Source organism: Apaloderma vittatum, unplaced genomic scaffold (assembly GCF_000703405.1).
Source record: "Apaloderma vittatum isolate BGI_N311 unplaced genomic scaffold, ASM70340v1 scaffold22517, whole genome shotgun sequence".
Lineage (NCBI taxonomy): Eukaryota > Metazoa > Chordata > Aves > Trogoniformes > Trogonidae > Apaloderma > Apaloderma vittatum.
The window spans coordinates 7,450-29,418 of NW_009724842.1; the positions used below are offsets into that span (position 1 = coordinate 7,450).

General features: G+C 40.2%; 1 protein-coding gene across 1 annotated transcript; it reads right to left on the bottom strand.

The window, feature by feature from the left end:
- Positions 1 to 2,263: 2,263 nt before the first annotated feature.
- On the bottom strand, positions 2,264 to 21,677 carry RAD50 (RAD50 homolog (S. cerevisiae)). The gene is made up of 25 exons (XM_009872689.1): positions 21,515 to 21,677; positions 21,014 to 21,097; positions 20,626 to 20,777; positions 19,818 to 20,003; positions 19,464 to 19,668; positions 18,879 to 19,007; positions 17,950 to 18,115; positions 17,304 to 17,497; positions 16,503 to 16,709; positions 15,920 to 16,102; positions 15,537 to 15,694; positions 14,584 to 14,759; positions 13,934 to 14,171; positions 12,370 to 12,559; positions 11,419 to 11,545; positions 10,993 to 11,186; positions 10,579 to 10,689; positions 9,911 to 10,003; positions 9,717 to 9,830; positions 9,046 to 9,173; positions 8,019 to 8,243; positions 5,198 to 5,283; positions 4,615 to 4,757; positions 2,803 to 2,936; positions 2,264 to 2,450 (listed from the first exon to the last, which is right to left on the bottom strand). The coding sequence occupies exons 1-25, from the start codon at positions 21,641 to 21,643 to the stop codon at positions 2,264 to 2,266; spliced, it is 3,939 nt and encodes a 1,312-aa protein (XP_009870991.1). The 5' UTR covers positions 21,644 to 21,677.
- Between the last annotated feature and the right edge of the window lie 292 nt (positions 21,678 to 21,969).

Genomic DNA, 21,969 nt, shown 5'->3' on the forward strand with positions numbered 1-21,969 from the left:
AGGGCTGGTTTAGGCAAAAATGTGCTTTACAGAGGAATTGCAAACGATGCCTTTAACTTGGGCAGGGGGAAAGGCCCAGAATTCACAAAGGCTGGGGAGCTCCTTCAGAAGATAATGCCATTCTTCACGAGCTGGGATGTATGTGTCATGCTAAAATAAGCAGGTACTACAGGAAAATTTGAAAATTCAAAGTCTTTTTTTTTTTTTTTCTTTTCTGTTGATGGTATCTTTAAGAAAATTCCCCTTGAGGAAGTAGCACTAGAATCAGTGAAGCCTCTTGTTTAAGACTGCAAATGTAACGCACGTTCACAGCATTTTCCTTTGCCTTCTCTTCCCGCCCCCCTCTTTGGCTTGGTGTTAGTTGCTTTTTCAGGGGATTGCTGAAAGAGCGTAATTGCTAGGAAGTCCCATTCATTTGCTTACCTTCGAGTGGTTTCCCGATGACTGAGGCCACCCTGACTCTGGTGACTTGCAGTTTTAGAAAGTTCAGGTGCAAATAGAAGCATAGAATCCTTTTGCTTGGAAAAGACCTTTAAGATCATCAAGGCCAATCGTTACCGCACTCTACCCCACCTCTAAACCCTATCTAGATGGCTTTTACACGCACTCAAGGACGGCGATTTGACCACTTCCCTGGGCCGCCCGTTCCTGTCCTCCACAACCCTTTCCGTGTAGCAGTTTTTTCCTAATGTCTATCGAAAATCCCCTCGGCGGCGTCAGTTCCTCTTGTCCTGTCTGTTGTGACCTGTGAGATCAACACCCACCTCTCTACAACCTTTCAGGGAGCTGAAGAGAGAGATACGGTCTCCCCCTCAGCCTCCTTTTCTCCAGGACGAACATCCTCAGGTCCCTCAGCTGCTCCTCATCACACTTGTCCTCCAGACCCTTGCCCAGCTTTGTTGCCCTTCTCTGGACCCGCTCCAGCACCTCAACGTCCCTCTTGTCACGAGGCGCCCAAAACTGCTGGTCACATTCGTGCTGGTGCTGGGCAGGATGCCGTCACCTCACAGCTCAAGTGCTCAGTTTCTGGCACTACCCTTTAAGGCACCTACTGCCGAGTCCACTCAACTCCGGCCACACAAAAGGGTGAAGAACACTCGCTATCGAGCCCCGAGGTACTGCTGGGCTTTTCACGGTGAAGACTCTTCCTCTGAAATTGAGCTTTAGTCACATGCTGTCTCTTAAGGAGGTTCACGGTTCACCCATTCCCTGAAATCTGCAAAGATTTCAAGAGTTTTAAGTCCAGCATCTGCTTGTGGACTTCACCTCCTACCTCAAGGTCAAGGTAGAAGAGGTGTCCCCTTACACAGTTAGAAAGGGAGACGCAGAAATCGCATCCCTCGGGGCTTGTACGGCTTCGGAGGCAGCAAGGCGTGATGCTGGGGAACCCTTGTCTGGGATCTCAGGACTTGGATCTCAATTCCTTTGCATTCGGAAACACGTCATCTCTGCCAGTTCTCCACTGGCATTCTGATGGAGCAGCAGGTTGCTGGGGGCTCTGCGAGGCCATCGGTGTTGCAGTAGGAAAAGAGTTCAGCACCCACACAAACTGAACTCTCTAAGGCATTTTTGTATCACTAACAGAACCTGACTGTATCTCATGAAGGATCAGAATATGACATAACTCTCATAAATGTCATCATCTTGAAGAAGCAGAGAGACAAATGACACCAGGCAAGGACAACACAGCTAAAACACGCTTCTGTCCTCCATTCATTCATTCATTCACCTGGTTAGAGATGGGATCTCCCTTTACTTAAAAAAAAAAAAGTCGTTCTACTGCGTGAAGATGCCATCTTTGAAAAGCCAGAGAAACCTCACCTTGCCGAGAAAGCAATAAAAGCTCTCTCTGGAGCCTGTGAGGTTTGTGCAGAGAGACACAAATTCATCCTGAGCTGGCCATAACGGAGGGAGAGGAAAATCTGTTCTACTCAATGAGCTGCCGCTGTTCCAAAGAATCCGCATCCGGACCTCCCCACCAGGACGTACACAAAGAACATCACAACTTTATTTGCCCTTTCAAAGCATAAAATACATCTAAAAAGTTAACTGTGTGGTATTCAGTTGAATTCTTCCATGCCACGGCGACTCTTAAACCCAGGAACGGAAATACGTAGAAAGATGGGGAGTTTGGAAAGACTTAGAGTGTCAGACTCCAGCTAAAATGGTTACAAATCTTCAGTAGCACAGGATATGAAGGAGCTGGATTTTCAGACACCTTCAGTTGAGCTCTATCAGGTCAGACACGTGATTACTTGAAATTCTAATGTACATATGATCCGAGGGAGCTCACGCTGCATTTCATTATCTCGGAGCACTGGTCAACGTTCTTCTTTATCCTGTAGAACGTTTCCACATATTCCGAACGGCCCAGAAGTTCCACAAAATCTTCATCGTGAGTTATGACCAGAAGCTGAAAGTTACGCTGCTGGGAGCGGCTTTTTATTATCCTGCCAAGAGATGACATTCAGTGCATGTTTATGCAAATCACGTCCTTCTTTTATAAAACTTGTAAACACACAGCACAAAAATATTTACCTACTGGTAACAGATGATATGAACTGTCAAGCAATCTAATGCAGATTAGCAGCTCTTTTTACCCCCACAAAAAAATCCCAACTTATTTAAAAAACATTTTTCCCCTTCCAGTTAAAGGGTGGAGAATATAAAGCTGCTACTCTGCATGCATATTTCCAGGTGCCAAAAAAGAAATGCCACCTGAAAATGGAATTAACTTCTGCCAACTGCTTTTAACGTTTGAGAAATATTCATCTTTAAGCTTCACGAGGACAGATCACTTACTCCACCAGGGCATGGGCAAGAGACTCGATGTTTTCTCGATCGAGGTTGGTGGTAGGCTCATCTAGTGCCAAGATGCCGCAGTTGAGACAGAACGTTTCTGCCAAAGCAAGACGGATAATAAGAGAAGCAAGGACCTAAGAAAAAAAACAAAACCAAAATCTCACTCTTCAAAGCATTTACAGAGGAACTGCCCAGAAAACGCTATTTTTAATGCCATTACAAACTGTGGCTAATGTTTACGTAACAAGGTGCTGATAGATCACAAGATGACAGTAACTCATTAGTTACTGGAGAGCTCCACTAAAACGTCAAGTTTGGATTAAAAGGTCTGTTCTACAGAGAACTCTTGGGAAAGTATCAGAGAAGTCAAACACTTAAAATCCAGGAGATACTGGAAGGAAGGATCCCAATCTGAGGTAAAGATGCTCCAATACAGTCAACTGCGTTATCCTGATGCTTTGTTCAAGCCTCGTAAAACTGTTGCAGTAATAGTGGAAAATGTATACTTGTATCACTAATTTGAGTTATTGAACTCCTGGATACTTAACTAAAACCAAAGACAGGAGGATTTATCAGCTTACACGTTCGTTTCGTATTAACATGCCAAAACATATTGCCATTAGATCTCTTGAACTCGTGAAAACTACAGAACACTCAATGGAAACTGTGTTGCCAAAAATACTTTCCAATTACCACAACTGCTGGCATCACAGTTCATGATCAAAGAAGAATTCTCAGAATATAAGCTAAAAAACTGTGAACAAGTTTCACTCTCATTTACATAGCGCTCTAACGTAACATCCCAGACTGCTTTAGGAGAGGACACATTTTTTGCCTACACTGCTGTTTTCGAAGAAGATTTGGATTTCCCCGAAGATTAGCAAGGAATTTTCAAACCCATGTACACATGCACACCTCAGGTGGGAATTCCTTTCACAGCATTTTTTGTGCCCGAGCAACAATAATGCATTCACCTCGTCACCAAATAACCTTCCGTGATTCTATTGCTGTGTGCACTTAGCACTTAAAAATATCACGTATCATTTTGTTGCATTCCTTGATTTCTGGTACTGTCTGCACCACCTGGTCACAGAAAAAAAAAACCACTAAAAAAGTACAGGTGGTAATTTCAGAGGCGGATGAACCAGGCTGATTCTTTTCTCTTGCTCAGGAATCTTTTTGATATTCTGTCATAACAACTCCCAGGCTCGAATACGCGGAAGCTGGGGTGAAGCCAGGGGGTATCAGGCCGCTCCTCCAGTGTGTTCTTCAAGTACCGATCCAGCTGAAGGGGCACCCTGCACAGCCAGGAGCTGGCACCGAGAGGACAGAACGAAACGCAACGCCTGAAAGCACGGCAGGGTGTGGCATTTGGTGAGGGTGAAAAGTTGTGTTCAGCGGTAGCGGAACTTGGAGAAAAAGCTATTACACCTAGAGGTAGGTGCAGTTGGGCGAAGACCACCAGGGGCCTTCCCTGGAAGGGAAAAACGTGGGAGCAAGTCACTAGATGTAACGCCACGGGAGCCTTGGGGGTAACAAGCAAGGGAGAGACTGGGAGGATTTAACCTTGAGCCCCTCACTGGGACTCAGACCAGCTCCCAACCACTTCAGTGGATTTTTTTTCCGATGCTCAGAATCACGTACTGCCTGCAGTCAGCAAAACCCGGAATACAGCGAGGGGAAGTTGTACAGAACAGCAAACTGGAGCTACCTTGTTCTTCAGGGTCACTTCCGATCGTGTCACTGTCTTCCAGCCACCCAAGTCGGTTTTCAGAGTGCATTTGACTGCGTATTAAAACTAAACGCTGTTACCTTTTGCCCAGCACTGCATCGTCCTCGCATATCGAGCGCCGTGTCGCCCTTTATCATGACTACTCTGTAATTGTAGCTTCTTCTTTTATCAGAGGCTGAGACGTTCTCATCTGCATCAGAACGGATTTCTATATATTCAATGTCTGAAAAAGGGAAGGAGATGGTTTTTACGTGATCAGAAATCTTTAAAAATATCACAGGATTGATGGGAATTGAGAAATATAATAAGCAGTAACCACAGAAATTCTGTTCAGAACTCCTACTAATTTACACTTCTTTGAAATTAATTTTTCCAAAAGTGAAAGAATGAACTCGTGCAGTTCCCCTGTCTCAGGTAAACGTCACCTTTGTAAAACATGGAAAAGGGAAAATGAACTCTTTTTATCCCTTAACTTACTATATAACGTGTAATAAAATGATTATGATAGTGAACAGCAGACATAGTCTTTAGAACGGAACCAACTGTTTTCAGATCCTGGATTTTAAGTACTTTGAACAAGCACTTTGCAGTATGCAGGGCTGAATATCAAATGGATACGTATAGCCAAAACTAAAAAAAAAAAAAAAAAAAGAAATTACACACCTTGTCCTCTGTAGGTGTTTCGCCAAAGGTCACGAATTATTTTGTTGATTTCTTCCATCTTCATGCTATGAAATGTCATGATCGCTCTAAAGAAAAAGACAGAATGCAAACTGTTATAGGAGCAACCATGGACTGCTATGGAAACAAGCTTTAGGGAAGGCAACAGCCTCCTTTCCATTCCCTAAATACTTTTACTAAAAACATCCTCAACGCAGAAGAATCTAAGAAACTAATCACACTCTGCTGCGGAAATAATTCTACTCTCACCAACAGCTCAGTCTCAAGAAGTAGGAGAGTAAAGAAGACAACAAGATTTGCAGTTGCTCAGCAGAAAGCACCGTTACTTGACTATTATTTAAGAGATTTATAATTTATGTGTGGGGTCTATTTTCAGACTGACACCAAGAAGACAACTCTGAAGTTAAGTCTTCCAAAGCAACAGCAGTTTTACTTGCTGGCACTGCGTCCAAGTCCCAAAATGAAAGCAGAGCCTGGGAAGTTTCCTCAGAGCCGAGAACTCCTTAATAAGAAGATAATTGATAATTACCCAAACAGATGTTATGACTAGAGCTGCTACCTTTCTCTTCAGCAGCAAGAGTAACACAGGATGTCATGAATAATTTTTAATTTACCTTAAGATATCAGCATGACTTTAGTTCAGTGACTCCTTACGAAAGCATTTCAAAGAAGATGGGATGCTACATTTCTAACTTGTCTTTTTAAAGAAAAAAATATTCTGCAATGGAAAAAATTCTTGCTCAATTTATGCCAAAGTCTTCTTTCACAAAAATATGGAGGAAATAAGATATACTTGTGACATGGACTTTTACATGTACTTCTCCTACCTCCTCTCTTACAGGAATTACTTCCCCCTGTTCTGGGGGACACTAAAGTATCAACCCCAACAATGTTTGTTAAGTCTGAAAAGAGAAGAAAGTGTTTTCAACCATCTACTTCATCAAACCCAAGAATGCATTCCTCGTGAATACTTACCATAGACCTCTAAATATTAAGTCAATAAAGATGAACTGATAGCACAGAAGCCTCAAAAAGCCGGTTTTCCCAGCTAGAGATGCAGCTTTTCAAACTCTGGCCATTAGAGTTAGCATTTCATCTCGCCGATTTTTCGGGCGATTACCAATAAGCGATGCTTATCTATTTTTCTTGAAATTACAAGACTGGTTTCCTGTTTTGCCTTAAATAGAAACAATAGATGATTTGAGACCATACCAAAAGATTCTGAATTCTAAAGCGGAAATTCTTGGAGAGCATTTCCACTGAAGCTGAAAGGGAAGGATTAGCCACGCCCTGAACAATTTAGATCTCCCCAAAGTAAGTTTTGGATTAGCCTACATTCTAATACTATGTTTAATTAAGTGTGGTTTTATTGTACCATCAAAACTGCTTAAAACAGGGTTCCTCTAGATCGTCTTTTCAACTGGGAGCGTTCTCATCTATTTAGTTTCTCTTCTTGACTATTATGCTGTACCCTCAACCTCATCGCTGCACTTCTGCACTCCTTTTTCCAACACTCCTAGATCCTTTTTAACACAGGAGATAAAAAAATTCCATACTTTAAGACATGGGTCTACTGGGAATTCACAGCAGCCAAAATGATGTTCTTTCGTTTTTCTGTTCCTAACGTTAAATTTATGCTTCTGCCACTGAACGCCGGTTTCGTACTTCCTGAAAAGTATCCCCTGATACCAAAATCCTTCCCTGATGCCCCACCAAGTTGAAATAATTTGGAGTAATTCCATCACTGTAACTGAACATACACGGTTTTTTTTGGCCAGTCAGTCCAAGACTAGGATACGAGCTTCCAGAGGAAGCAGAAACAATCATCGAGTTTCTGACACTTGTCATCAAATGCAAGACAGGTTCCTTTTGATCTCGCCTTCTCTAATAGAAGCACAAAACCGCCCACGCTGGAAAAGGGGAAAAAAACCACCTCTATATTGCAATATTCTTTAATGAAAACACAATTGTTTACTTGAGAAGATCAAGGGAACAATGAATCTCCCTCTCTTATTCATGTTAAGATAAATCCAGGAAAAGCTAAAATGTACCGCTGAAGAAATTAAAGTAGCATGAGAGACTACACAAGAAAGACTTGGGTTAATAATGAAGGATTTAAACTCAGATTTCACCTCTCCTAAACTTGTACCATGGAGCTTACATACTTTGAGACAGATTTTTAAGAAACATGGTCTCCCAATTACATATTGTGTATCTGGTAACGCTTTCCTCTGCTTCCCTCAAAACTGAAACCCACCAGAATTACAGGAGGAAAGGAAAACCATCAGCAATTCCAGGAGACACACTTAAATTTTCCCAAAAATGCCTTCCCATGGCAGGAACAGGGGCGCAGGAACAGGGGCGCAGGAACAGGGGCGCAGGAACAGGGGCGCAGGAACAGGGGCGCAGGAACAGCCTGCAGCTCCACCAGCTCTGGTGGAATTGGGAGTTCACTGGATTTACCAGCGACTACATTTCACTTAAGAGATTGCCATCAGTGCATCTAGTGTGTGTGTGTATCAGATATGTTGACTTATAAATGTCCTACATCGTGCCAGTCCTGTGCAGCATGCAGTGTATTGTCATGAATTTACTTAACAAGGTGTACCTTGTTATGTTACCCTAACACTGAAATGCCTCATTATATAGAGAAAACTAACTCTACTTCTCCAAGAGTTCTACCAGTTTACTATTTCTAAGTCACCCTCGGAATGCTGAAACCGAGAGCTGCTTTTCCATTGAGGCGATCACTAGCAATAAAGCCTAAAGCATTTAAGAATTACCCTCATGCAACAATACTTACTTATCGAGAGCCTTGTAATAAAGGTCCAGATCTTTGTTCACCAGCTCTGTTGTTCTCATAACGATCATCATCTCCCTGTATTTTTCCTCTGCGTCTCTGAATTGCGGGTCTCGAAGTTCCTTTTTAAACCGAACAATCTCTTCCTCGAATCCATGTTGTCGGCCGAGTGCCACATGATGGTTTCTTTTCAGAGATTCTATTTTCTCCTCTAAGTGTTTTTGCTCACTGTGAAATCGTAATTCATAGACAAGTCTTTTGTACCTGTGGCTTGCAAGTATTTCATCAGGGTTCTATTTTCACATTTATGTTACGCAGAAGCTCATTATATTGCAACTATATAGTCTGTAGCAATTAAAATTGTAGTACTGACGCCACCAAAATTAAGACATTATTAAAATATAAGTATTTTTAAGTTTGTTAAGAACGTACTCGAACCTCTAGTCTGAGTGGGACAAGCAAGTTATCAACTTTAATGCCAAAGTGCTCTCTATATAGAAACACAGAAAATAATATTACAGGTGGAATTAAACCAGGATACTGAGCAAAACAAAATTAATCGGGTAACCTCTAGAAAGCTGAATACATAGTTTGCACTTAGTAACTGGCATTGGGTTAATTCCTTTTCAAAAGTGCTTATTATCTAAGCAATTAGTACTGAAGTACCAAAGTAAAAATTCACTTTGCTCCTGAGACTCATGTGACTGAAAAGGAAAACCAAATATTCATATCCAGAGACACGTTTTATTTTTTAAACATGGACTTAGCAGTGAAAGTCGTTAAAAAATTGGGAGTATAATGGAACATCTATATGCACAGGTACACACACATGCATTCTGAGCTAGAAGCCTGATGTCATTTCCCCGAGTCATTTATGTTGTCATCAAGGGGGCATCATGCAACCAGGAATTTGAAGGAAGAAGTGGTCCGCACGAAGGGGGAGAAAGGTGGGCCAGGACACACGCTAAACCCCAGAAATTCAGTGAATTCTTGCGCAAAAAACAGGCCGCTCCGCTTTGAAGCTGCTTACTTTTTCATCTGCGGGACTTTCATTTCTCCCATCTCCTTCATAAGGCGTTTGATATCATCTTCAACTCCTTTGAGCTCTTCGTTCCGTTTCCTCAAAGTAAGATTATCCTCCAGCCACCTCTCCTGTACCTGGCGCCACAGGAAGCAAGAAGTTGCCTCAGTATATTCTCAATTACATAGTACGAGTTCTGCACAACTCTAAAACACTCTGCAAGCATAAACTCACTAAAAAACGAAAATTACCACTGTAAGAACCTACCTTGGGCTAGAAATGGGATATAATGGAAATCAGCAGTATTATTTCTTGTTTCCTGAAATAATATTCAGAGCATTTATTGTTGCTGGCAAACACAAGCATGACCCTGTGTGCAAGTATTAACTGATGCTTCAAATGGGGCATCCTAAATGGATGAGGCTACTACCTCGACAGATTTAATTCTTTTGGAAATACCACAAGAGGTAAAAGTTTTTTAAAAATGCATCTATTTTCACATATTCAAATCTCAAGACTTTTTTTTTTTTAGTCTGCTACATGTGCAGCAGCTGTTCTGACTAACGACCGATTACATCAGGAGGAGAAAAACACCACTGCGGACCCAGGCAGACTTGAAACAAAAGCAGAAATTATTTCAACTATACAAAATATACTTCACTGTAAAACAACACATCTACCTTTTGAGTATCAATATCTTGTCGAATGGTTTCCATCTCTTTACTTATCTTTTCCTTCTGCTTCTCACAGGCAGCCAACTGAGAATTGACTTCATCAAGCTCAGACTCCTTTTGCTAAAGAAATAAAGCAGTACACAATTAAAACACGGGAGCGTTTTTAATGTCAGCTTTTTATTGACTGGTTTTTAGGTTACCTTTTTATAGTCATCTCTTCCTTGTTGAATATAGCTTTCGATTTCCTTCATGTACTTGTTTATATCCTTAACTTTCTCTTTTATGCCATTTATCTGCAGGGAAAAGACTTCAAATGAGACACAGCCTTATGCCCAAGAAGCGATATGCTCCGTATCGAACAGATCCTGGATAACACTACTGTCAAAGTAGAAATCCTTAACGTAACCGCCTTTAATTTACTAGCAAAGTCTTCAGCTTTTGAAATCCCGATGCTCCTTATTCCCACGGGAAATCACTCATTTGTGCTGACCCAAGAGGGCCACTTGGCCTGAAAAAAAACAGGTTTGTCATCTTTGGTATTTCTCTTACATCTATTGGGAAGGGCTTTTAATACCACGGGCCACTAAGCCGTGCCAAATATCCCCAGAAGCCTTTTGACAAGACTGGCAAAGGTTAATGACAATCAAGTTCATCTCCTCACTTGGTGATGTTCCTTTTCTCCCCTCCAAGTTGCTTCTCTCCCCTCCAAGTTGCTTCTCTCCCCTCCAAGTTGCTTCTCTCCCCTCCAAGTTGCATCGATCTGAAGCATTCGCTCGGTCACTGCTGACTCATGGCCACAATCTCATTGCCACGGCTTCCATCCACGCTCGAAAATCTGATCTCCCAGCTACGCCAAAAGGACACAAACCTTCTCTTGTGTTTCTTTATTACTCGCAGTCCGTTTGTTCACTAGATCCTCCTTCTCCTGCTGCAGTTTTTCTAAAGTTGCATCCAAAGGAAACACCTGTTCTTTTGCTTCCTGAAAAGCAGTTGGGAGAAAGTCCTTTTTGTTTTCTCATTCTGATAAAGACTGACTTTTTTTAAGGGGTAAAAAGAGTCATGTGGTTACTTCTTTTTTTTATGTATAAAAAAAAGGAAAAAGGTGAATATATGTATTAGTAAAGTCCTGGAACTTCCCAAAGATACGCAATAGCAGCAGAGGACAAACATTTAAAAATATATCTTCTTTGCTAGGATTACTGACAATGTTAAATATAAAGAGATTATTATTTTTTTCCAAGGACAGTAAAGCTAAGGGTTAACTCTTACAAGTATTTCTTACCTTGATCTCTCTGCACAAGGATTGAACCTCAGTGGTTAATTCCACTGTTTGTTCCTCCAGTTGTCGACGTCGCTGCATGCTGCTTGAAATCTGAAGTTTCTCCGCTTTAAGCTCATTAACTGCACTCTTTAGCTGCTGAATTTGATTTTGCTGGTCTTGCTTGAGTTTTTGATTTAGCTCAATTTTACCAGTAACTGCAGATGAAAACAGACAGTGAAACACCAATCTGCTATTAAAAACATTTATTGTCTTCCTAATCAAAATTTAACTCTAAGCCAGGCTAGTATGACCCCCAAAAATCCAAACGAAAAATTATTAGAATAAAACTATTTCAGAATGCAAAATAAGTAAACTAAACGTTAATAGCAGGAAGTTTGGAATGTTATTTTCAATCTAAAACCGAAATAACATTTTTGTATGACCTACCTGTATCCCACAAGTGTTTTTTCTCTTGTTTCTCATGGCTTACTTGTAGAACGGTTCTACTTAAATCAACCCCAAGCAGCTTAGCCTCCTGCTGAGCAATTTTTCGTTCAACATCCCTAATATCAGTCTGAAAGTAAGAGGAAAAGTACTATTACTATTGTATTAGTGTTTACCTTTTTTTTTCCTTGCTAAATAAGAACAAGCTTGGGGATTGAGGTGCACAAGCCTCGAGATCTTCAAATTTCTCTCTGCTGGAGCAATGTCACATCCTTACCAGTAAGGTTACGCCAACCCACAGGCTGCTAGAAACTGGAATTCCTAATTAGGGGAGGAAACTAGTCAAGACAGATGGATGAACTACTTGAAAACAACGACATGTGCCACAGCAGTCCCTGCACAAATGGAACTGTTGGAGCCTCAAGAGCTGCCACCATCTCCCACCTGGGAAATGCCCTCAGCCCTCTGCCCAGCCCCAGGTTCTCTGCACGTCTGTGACTCTTATCAGCAAAGATTTCCTGTTGGTAATAAATAAAATAAAAAGTGTAGTCTATCCATTCCCTTTGCCATATATTCAGATGGCACATGGAACAAGATTTCAGAGAGTACACTGAGTAGATCCTGAGAATACACTAAATTATAATGACTATGAGGTCTGAAAAATGCTTCGGAGTACGCGTGGTAGTGCTCAAGTTCTCTTTTCCCAGTTGCTGCAGCACAGAATTGAGTCAGAACTCAAAGGACTCCGTGGTCCTCAGAAGAAAAAGATTATTACATAAACCCTGAAATTTATTTAGTACCACGATCATCTACATTATGCTGTCTTCTAAAGTATTTACTTCATTTGAAAAATCTTAAGAGCTCAAAGTTTTGTCCTATTATTGAAAAACTACATATTTAAATGTCAGCAAGCAAGAATCATTTTATGTATTAAAAGAAATTACCAGAGCATACCTGGTACCTTTCCATTAGTGTTATATCCTGTAAACGGGCCTTGGCACCTTCCTCCTTTGACAAAGCTGTCTGCAAGACTGATTCTTGTTCTTCTATTTCACCTTTCAGGGCCGTTAAATCCCTGTTGGCGTTCTGTATCTTGTTCCTCAAGTCTGGTATGTCCTTTTCCTGGAGTTCAACTACAGTTCGCCTTCAATAAAATACAAGTCCATAACATTTCCTTTGTCAAAACCAGCAGCATAAGCTCAAGACATTCAAGGTCACAAAATCTGTGGTAGGATTTAATAGTGGAAGACTAAACTTGGCTGGTAAGCACCCCCTTAACTGTGCCCACATTCGATTAAGCTTATTTTCTATACCCAGCTAAGGAAATACACCCCTCAGTTTACACAGGCAGGATAAAACAAACAAGCAAACAAAATCTCTTTTGGTTTTTAACTTAATTACAGGAAGGGTAGGGTCTAAATCCACCGTACGAGAGTGCCCTCTTGTGAGGGAAAAGTCTACCGTCTGATACAGATTCTCCAACTTCTCTCACAGCAGCCTGCACATTTCTTGAGACCCGAGCCTCTGCACCTACTGCTAAAGGACATTTAAAATCCATCTCCTGGAACTACTCTACTCTTACTTTAATTGTTCATATGCGACGAAAAAAGCCCACAGGGCTCTGACAACGACTCTTTAGGGCTAGTGTTATTTCTTTATGTTTTGAAGCGAGGCAACAGGAAAAGGGAAGCAACACCAAAGCAGTCCCATCCAGTGTTTTCCCATCTTGAAAAATACAGACCAGTTCAGCCTGGAAACTGGAAAATACCATAAGCACCTTTTCTGAATCTGTTAATATGACTCATACCTTGTATTACCTTGCAAATTCAAAAAACCCACCAAAACCAACAACCTAAAGCCAACACAAATAGTTGGATTTTTTTTTAATAAAGTAAAAGAGTGAATTCAGACCAATCTAATGTGGGTTATCAGTGTCCGAGACAGAGATGCGTTCCCAAATGAAGGAATGGCATGGGACTGAAGCCTAAGGAAATCCAGAGATGCCTCTCTACAACAACGTAACTCATGCAAAACCGCCAGCAACAAAACGTGTTGTTAAAGGAGATATAAATCAAGGTATTATTAAAGGGTCTTCAAGACAGGTTCAGATCCCATTCTGTCTATGCAAACTTCAATTTCAGCATTTTTAAGGAACATTTAAAATTATATGGTACGAAAAACACCTCAGCCTGTTCCTTTTAAATTACAGTGATAAGTAACAAAGTGGGGAACTGTGCCTGTATAGTGTAAATCATCAGTAGAAAAGCAAGTGTATATCCACTTTTTCTGCCTTGCTCTTACAAGAAGCCCCAAAGGACCAGGAATACCAAAAATCTAACATATTGAAGTCCAAATAAGCAGAGAACAAATGCTAGTAAAATGTTTATCTCAGCGAGGTATTTTAACTAATTAGCTAGCTCTAAAATAAAACCTTGATACCTGCCTGATTTTTAATAATTGAAACCCAAGCATTTGAAAGAAATCAGCTTCTGACAATACAGTCTGCCAAGCGCTTTACCTGAGTGGTTTAAGACTCATCATTTCATCACGTTTTTTCTCTTTTCTTTTAAGTTCAGTCTCTGTTGACTTCAGCTTGTCCGGAGCCAGACGTAGCTTGGACTGCAGATCGCTAATTACGTCTTGCAGTTCGGCCTCTGTCTGAAAAACTCTCTGACAAACTGGACAACACGACTGGTTCTCCTCCGTCAGTTGCGTAATGAACTGCGAATAAACCGCAGTGGCACCGGCAAGCACAGCTGGTTTGAAAAAAAGAAGCAAGAAGACATTTATGTTGAATAAATAGTGCGTCATCAGATCGAAACCAGGTATTTATTTACCAGAAATGAAGACAAAAATTGTAAGCTGCAAAATCACAAAGACAGGAAAGCACTCCTTGGCTTTGACATGTCTGTACTTCATTTACCACAATAAGATAATTAACAGAAAGAATTAAAACAACTGACCCTGCTTAAATATAAACAAGAAATGGCAGTAAAGGTAAGGAAATATTGTTTAAAAAAAAAACCAGTAAGATTCAGTAATAATCTCCCCTAAATCAGCTGCTGTGCCTGTTGTTTGTCCTGTGTAAGCAACAGAGGGTCACAGAATCTGTGGCTGACACTTAAAACCAGCTTTGGGGAAAAAGGGTAGAGCTATATATGACTTCACCTCGCTGTTTAGAACTTTTTTCGATTTCATCTTGAAGTTTGTTCAGATCACTGTCAAAATCTTGGCTTCCACAAACATCAAAAAGCTTTGTTTCATGAAGGGACAGCTGTGCTTCTTTTTTTTTTAGCTCGTTAGTGACGTAAGTTTTCTGATATTCTACTGACGCCAGCCGTTTGCTGAAAGACCAAGGCATAAACACTTCTGTTATAAACCCCCAAAGATTTCAAAGCAGTTAACAACAAAAACATGGGGACTTAATCTGAAATTGCTATGACAGAGCTGCTCATCAGTTCTTCTTTCATCATTTTTTTCAGGAAAACTTTAGCATCACCTTGGTATTAATCTAAGCACACCACAAGTGTCCCATTTTAATTCCCTTTCGTTTTCTTACTGATAAGAAATTAATTTCCAACGATTAAGCCACAAAAAATTTTAAGGAATAATAAGAACTTTTTCTCCTATAGCAATTACTGATTATTTTATTGAACCTCTTAAGCAAAGGCTGTCAGCATCCTTCTACTCATGTTCTGTTCTTTTAATTTATGCAATACTCTTATACCTAAAATCTTAATTTTTTTTTTTGTTTGGGGGAATTTTACTACATATCACTGCATAGTGTCCTGACGTTACCTACTCAAACAAATTGTTTCATATAATCAAATGAAATCAAGAACAGGCAACTACACATGAACTCGTGACATAATCACTAAACACCCTGTGACTTCCAAGAAAGTCAGAAGACCAGTGACTTCCACCCCCCAAGCACATTTGCCCAGCTAGGATGTTCCAGAACAGCATTTTGCTGTCTGCTTTTAGCATTGCTTTTCACATTCTATGAATGTTACAATTTTATTAATGACCACAACCTGTATCAGCTATACCTTACATCAAACTTCCCAATATTTAAATTCATAATTACTTATGGAGACATAATCAATTAAACTAATACGTACTTAAGGTCAGCAAGATTATCCCTTGTCTGATTAATCTCTTTATTTTTATCATGGAGCCAGTCTTCAAGTTGGTTTTTATTTGGAAAATATCCCAACAGTGATGTCAGTTCCTCAGAATGCCTTGATTTTACTTTTCTAATCTGCTCTTCTTTGTCTGCCTGGAGAAGTGAAGCACTTAAAATTAATTTTTTCATATCTTACAGTTTATGTCACTCAACGCACTCAGGCAGTGAATGGCTTCTGGGAAAGTTAATGGCTTCAGACAGAAGTTTTACATGTGATTTACATATGATTATCGATAAACACCCCCAAAATACACAGATCTTAACGGGACTGTATTAATTTCACATCCCTCTCTTACAAGATGATGATAGAAAAATTACTTTGTCTTTCTTCAGCATGTCCATTTGGGTAATTGTCGTAGTATGTAGATTCAGCTGTTCCATCTCTTGATCCAATTTCCTAAGAGCCTTATCCAGGTTTATTTTCTCATTTTGCAGAGTCTGTACTTCCAGCTCGAGGGTTTCCACGTTGCTGCTCCTCTCAGCCTTCTCCAGCTCACGTTCCTAAACAAAACAATAAAAGCCCACACAACTTAAATAATTAATCAATAAAGCTGTAACTAAAGGAAACAGAAGAAAGCTGTTACAGGAATGACACAAGATTTCTGAAGAATACAAGAAAAAGGACAAAGGCGGTGATGCTGGCACAGGAAAAGTAAAGCAGATACTGGATACACCCTGTTTACAACTCACCAAGCAGCAGCACGCTCTATGCAAGCAGTATACAAAAACAAAGCAGGGAGCAGTCCCTGCCCCAAAGGGTGCCCCATCTAAACACACGAAGCATTGAGAGGGCAAAACATACAGCTGAGGGAGCAAATATCAAGGGGTTTGTTTGTTTTTAACGAGAAAGCCAACAGTTTTTACTTTAAATTTTACAAATCTTTTGATTACATTAACTTACCGTCTTGTCAATCTCCTGTTCCAGCTCCAGAATTCTGTCTGAAAACCCCTCCAGCTGCTGCAATTCATATCTTACATTCTTGAGCTCAACTTGTTTCTTATTTTGAATGTCTGACTTCAGGTCAATGGTTCTTTCTAAACCAGTTTTCTTGTCTCTGATTTCATCTATCTGTTTTTGCTTCATTGCTTCTTTTCGGGCAAATTCTCTCTGAAAGAAGTCAGCAATAATATATTCATTTTTTAAATCAGAAAACAACAACTAAAAACGCTTCTTCACACTAGCTTGCAAATATTCATCGCAAATACGAGACATTTAAATACTCAGATAACTAGAACTTGTCAAATTTTTCTGCCAAAATGTTTTGATAGGAAAATGCACATGCATAATACCAAGAGTGTTCTGTGAAAACAACTCTACTTTGAAGATGACTTCAACAAAGAGTTGCTTATTGTAAAACCAGTTGCCCACTGTCATTCTTCCTCAGGGCTTTTGAGGTTGCAGGAGAGGGTTGTTGAGAAAAACCTGTCTGAAGAAACGCCTGTTCAACACCTTTAGCAATTCAGATCACTTGCTGACCGCTCTTAGTTCCAAAACTGATTTCCATGGACAGATTCAGACAAGCCATAACAAAGAATTTTAGAAGAAAAAAAGGAAAACAACAACAACAACAAAAAAAGCTTCAGTCTTATTCAGTTTCACATCTCTCCAATACTCTTCCTCCCAGCACTGTGAACATGCACCTGGACCAGTAACACACCAGTAACCAACACTAGCTACACTGCTAAACCCCCCAGTTCTTACCATCAAATTATTTGCAGCCTCTGTATCTCTTTCCTGTTTCTCCTTCAACAACCTGTGAAAACTGGTAACGTGCCTTTCATTAAAAGGTGCTCGCTCAAAGCCATCTAATTCCAGCTGTGCTGCCAGAGACTGAATTAACGAATCCCTCACTGCGATGTGCTCCTGGTGACGATCCGCCTGCAGCTGAAGACGACCTTCACCGAAAGAAAAACTCACATGAACCTCAAGATCAGAGGCAGAAGATACATTTAGAATTCAGTCAGTTGCAACTGTTGCCTTAAAGCCTTTGAAACTGAAGCATTTATAAACAGGAAAACCTCTAGAGTAAAAACAAGCTGTTGTCTGAGAGGTTTGTATTTCAGGTAACTAATTTTTTTTTTAATTACATAGAAAAAAAAATTTAAGATAAAGAGGTACTACATGTTGTAATTACAGCTCAGAACAACAAGTGTATGGTAGTAACTCCAGAAAAGGCCCAAGACCTGTGCAGGGCTCTCACACCACACCGTGCAGCTGACCCCAAACTCATTGCGTATTTTAGGTGATTTGTCCACTTCAAATCCCTTCCAATTCTTATCAGTAGTTCCATTTCAGATCTTAGTAACATTAAAAATAAACAGAGGATTATAGACAAAGTCTAAAATACCTCGTTCAATAAGCAGTTCTGATTTCTCACTGTTAAATCTCTGGCACTCTTTAGTGGATCTGTCTAATTCACGCCTGCAGTCTAACAATCTTTTCTCCTTCTCCTTCACTGTTCTCTGGTGGTTCTCGTATCTATCCCTCAGTTGCTCAAAAGTTCCTTGAAAAACCTGCACACCAAATACAACACAGCATAAAGTTAGCTTTTTAACTAAATTTATAAGCCAATTAATGATGTTTGCAAAAAGCAGTTTTTGCAGAATTCAGGAAACAAGACACAAACACCTCGCAGGCAGAATTCCTACAGTAAGGCATGTATTAAGAAAAATTAAATATGCTGCAAGCAAAACTGGAAAAACAAAATCTATTTTTCTTAGGCTGACAAAACAGATGAATCCAAGTTTTTACCACTGTAGAGTTTCTTTCCGTTTGTCAAAATAGTTTTTAATGCCTCGTCACAAGCACCGCAGAAGACTGACAATCATTTCTTCTTTCAGGAGAAAGAAATAGAAATATCTCCAGCAAGATGAACAACATTAACATCAGGAGCCATCCCATGCTTGTCCAAACAGGTGCTGGCTATCACTGGCTCATAGCAAGAGGCAGATATTTTTAAGCTACATACCTCAGGGCACTGTTACCAACAATTACTTTTATGAAAACTTCCGTCAGTATTTGGCTTCCTGGCAAGCTAGTCTACAGTGGAGGGAAACGTTACAAAAAGCAATTTAACCCAAACTACACAGAAACTAACACAACTTTACTGAGCTGTATGTGCAGCATCTGATAATATCAAGTGAGCTATGCGGGCTATGCAAAAGTACTTCAGCAATATCTGATGTATAATAAAAATATATACTTAGTTCCCCGAGTAGCAAAAGACAGACTGATTCTTCAGCAGAAAGGATGGCAGCATGGAATTTAAAAGGCAACCTTTTCCATCTTCTGTTGCAAATCTTGATTATCCTTCTCCATCTGTCTCTTCCTGCTCTCCAGGGCTTTCACATCGTTGTCCAGCCTCAGTACTTTCGTGAGATTCTGTTCAACCTCTGCCAGAGAACTCTGCAAAGGAGAAGAACGCTCTAAGTAAAATGTCCCACCAGCTTAGGAATCCCATAATCAACTGTTACCGACAATAAAGTTAGACTAAGTGTAAAACCTTCAGGTTTACCAAGAGCTTTTTAAAATAGAGAGGTTTTAGCTCAGCTTTTGTTTTAGTTAGAGTTTATAACAGTTTCAGCTACCAGCTAAATTTGAGAAAGAGATTTTAAGTTAAGCCACAAAAACCCCCAACAATGCTGCTACAAGAATTTCACAAACTACGGCCTCAGACCTCCAAGGACCATTTACAGATTAGACCAGCATCTCCAGGTGTGCTGGGGTTTGCTTCGGAGCAAAGGATTAGATAACATGACATAAAAGTATAAGATTTTAATCAAAAAATTCATCCAGCTTTCACATTTTTCTGTGTTCTTTACGACTCGTGTATTGTTCTGTATTAATCATCATGCAAATTACCTTTAGAGGATCAAGCTGACTCTCAATAGATTTTACATTCTCCTTCGAAGCAGCCAGTTGAGCCTCTCTATTGTTAAGATGATCCTGAATTTCCCGTGCTTTTTCTTTATTCTGTTTTAGGTATTGCAGTTCTATCTGACACTCTTTTACCTTCCCGCCTTGCTTCTGTCGCACCTGACGGAGAGTTTCAAGTGCTTTAATATACCTTTAAAAAAAGACAAAATTTCAGATTCCACCGGCGATGTAGCAATACAGAGGCATGAAACAACGCCTTGGACATTTTTGCTAACACCTACGTTATCAGAGAAGACATTCCTTACTTAGCGTTTATTTAATCACAGTAAAGACAAAAACCTTGTTGCTGAAAAGATCTCATCAAATTTTTGTTTCAGGGCCTTCCCTTCACTTAATGGCCAGTTGGATTCTTCTTGGTGGCAGAAAATGACGTTGTTAATCACAGCTTTGGAAACACCAAGGGCGCTGATCATCTCCCGATCGATTTCGGCGCACTTGGAGCTCACGCTGACCTTCTCGCCATGCCTAGGTAGCAAAAATAAAGACAATCCCCAAAGAAGCTATCAGCAAATTCTTTTAAAAGTGACCTGTGTTTTTAACAGCAGAATCTCATTGGAACGCACCAATTCAAAACCTTAAATTTTAAAGCCTATAATTATCATGTCCAACACGTGTTTTACATTGTCAGTATTTGTAGTCAAGACCATTACACATTTTACAGCTGCAGAACCACCAGAGGGAGCCGAAACAATCCTGAATGAAGTGAATACACCTCTTAAATTAAGAGTGGAGACCAAGTGAAAGGCGACCAGCAACGATCCGAAACTGAAAACTGTGCTAAAGGAAGTAAAGCCTACATACTTCACGTAACTTTACGTTCAAACCGCATCATTGTGAACACAAATTTCAAATAAATGCAAGTCAACAGACATAAGTAGTTCTCAAAAGCAGTGGCTACCAAATGTAGGATTTCTGAATCAATTGATAGGTAAGAGTGATGAAACTATATGGCTTTTATTTAAGAGCACTGATAGCTACTTCGAGGAATACATTATGAAGTTTTCTCACCTTATACATAAAAACATGCAAAACCCAAACCAATCTTCATGCCAAAGTACAAAAAAACCCCAACCACTTAATAACTTACTTTATCCTAGTAATGACAGCTTCAAGTGTTTTAAATTCTGTTTTCTTGCCCTTCTGCGTACAGACCATGGATCGCTGGACAGCTAGGAGCTCTCTGTTTACATCTCGAAACTGTAACCGAATCTGAGCTCTAACATCTGTTTCATTGGCAACCTTTAGCAGAAACAAAAAAAAAAACTGAGTAAGGGAATTTTTTTCCAAACAACTATGTGGTTTTCCAGCTGTGGGTCATGTTCTATTCCCCCCCAGCTGTATTTTTTCTGCAAGAACACGGTCAGCTCGTGATCACCTAGAACTTGAGTATCCCCATTTTCACCACAACCCTGAGTGCAGTTAAGTTTTTTACTCTGGAGGAAACGGACATTAAATCTAGTCCCTACAACTTTTACCTTTGGATCGTGAACAAATGAGTTTCCTTTGGTCCCAGGAGGAAAATCTCCAGTGGTTATATATTTAAGACATTCAATGATCGTCTAAGAAAATAGAAATAAGTTTAGAGTTATAATGGCAATTTAGAGTAAACAAGATGGACCACAGGCAAAAAAAAACCCCATAACAGCCCAAATATTTACAAATGAGTTAAATGTGCAAGGAGAGAGAATAAGAGATAATACTATCATTTTTTTTTGAGTATCATGAGAATACGGTACTTTGTTTTTAAAAATTAGTTTAAAGCAGAATCTGGGCCAATTTCCTATGAAAAACACCATCCAGTGCTCTGCAAAACCCAGGCGTGAAAGCAGATCTCCAATAATGCTAAACAACACGGTATTTGCAGTGGATAGCAAGATTTTTTGCAGTATTATTAATAACTTTCTGTAGAGATCACTATTCACATTTCAAGGCCTTTCAGACTCGCAGCTCAAACCCAAACACACAGCAAGCCTTACCGTTTTCCCCGCCCCATTCGGTCCCACCAAAATAGTTAAGGGGCTAAAGAAAGTGATGACTTGCTTGTCTTTATCCTCTACCCCAAAACTCCTCACTCCGAGGATGCTCATTTTCTCGATCTTCGACATTTCTGCAGAACTCCTCCTCTTCCCGTCAGAAGCGTAAAAGCTGTAAAACTCTGTAAAAGAAAAGCTTCATGAAAAGCCTAGAAGGCGAAAAAATCACGGCACCCACTGAAAGCTGAGGGCACAAGCACAAAACACCTTTTAAAACCGCAGCCGAGGCCGCTCACTCACGGCTCACGGCAGAGGACACACGCAGGCAGAACTCCAGATTTCAAATGGATGCTAAAAGCAGCGCCATCCTGTTCATTACCAAGTCAAAACCCCTTTTTTACCCTCTTTTGAAGACTCTCAGGGCTGCCTTGCGGCCTTACCCCGCGTTCTCCCGGCTC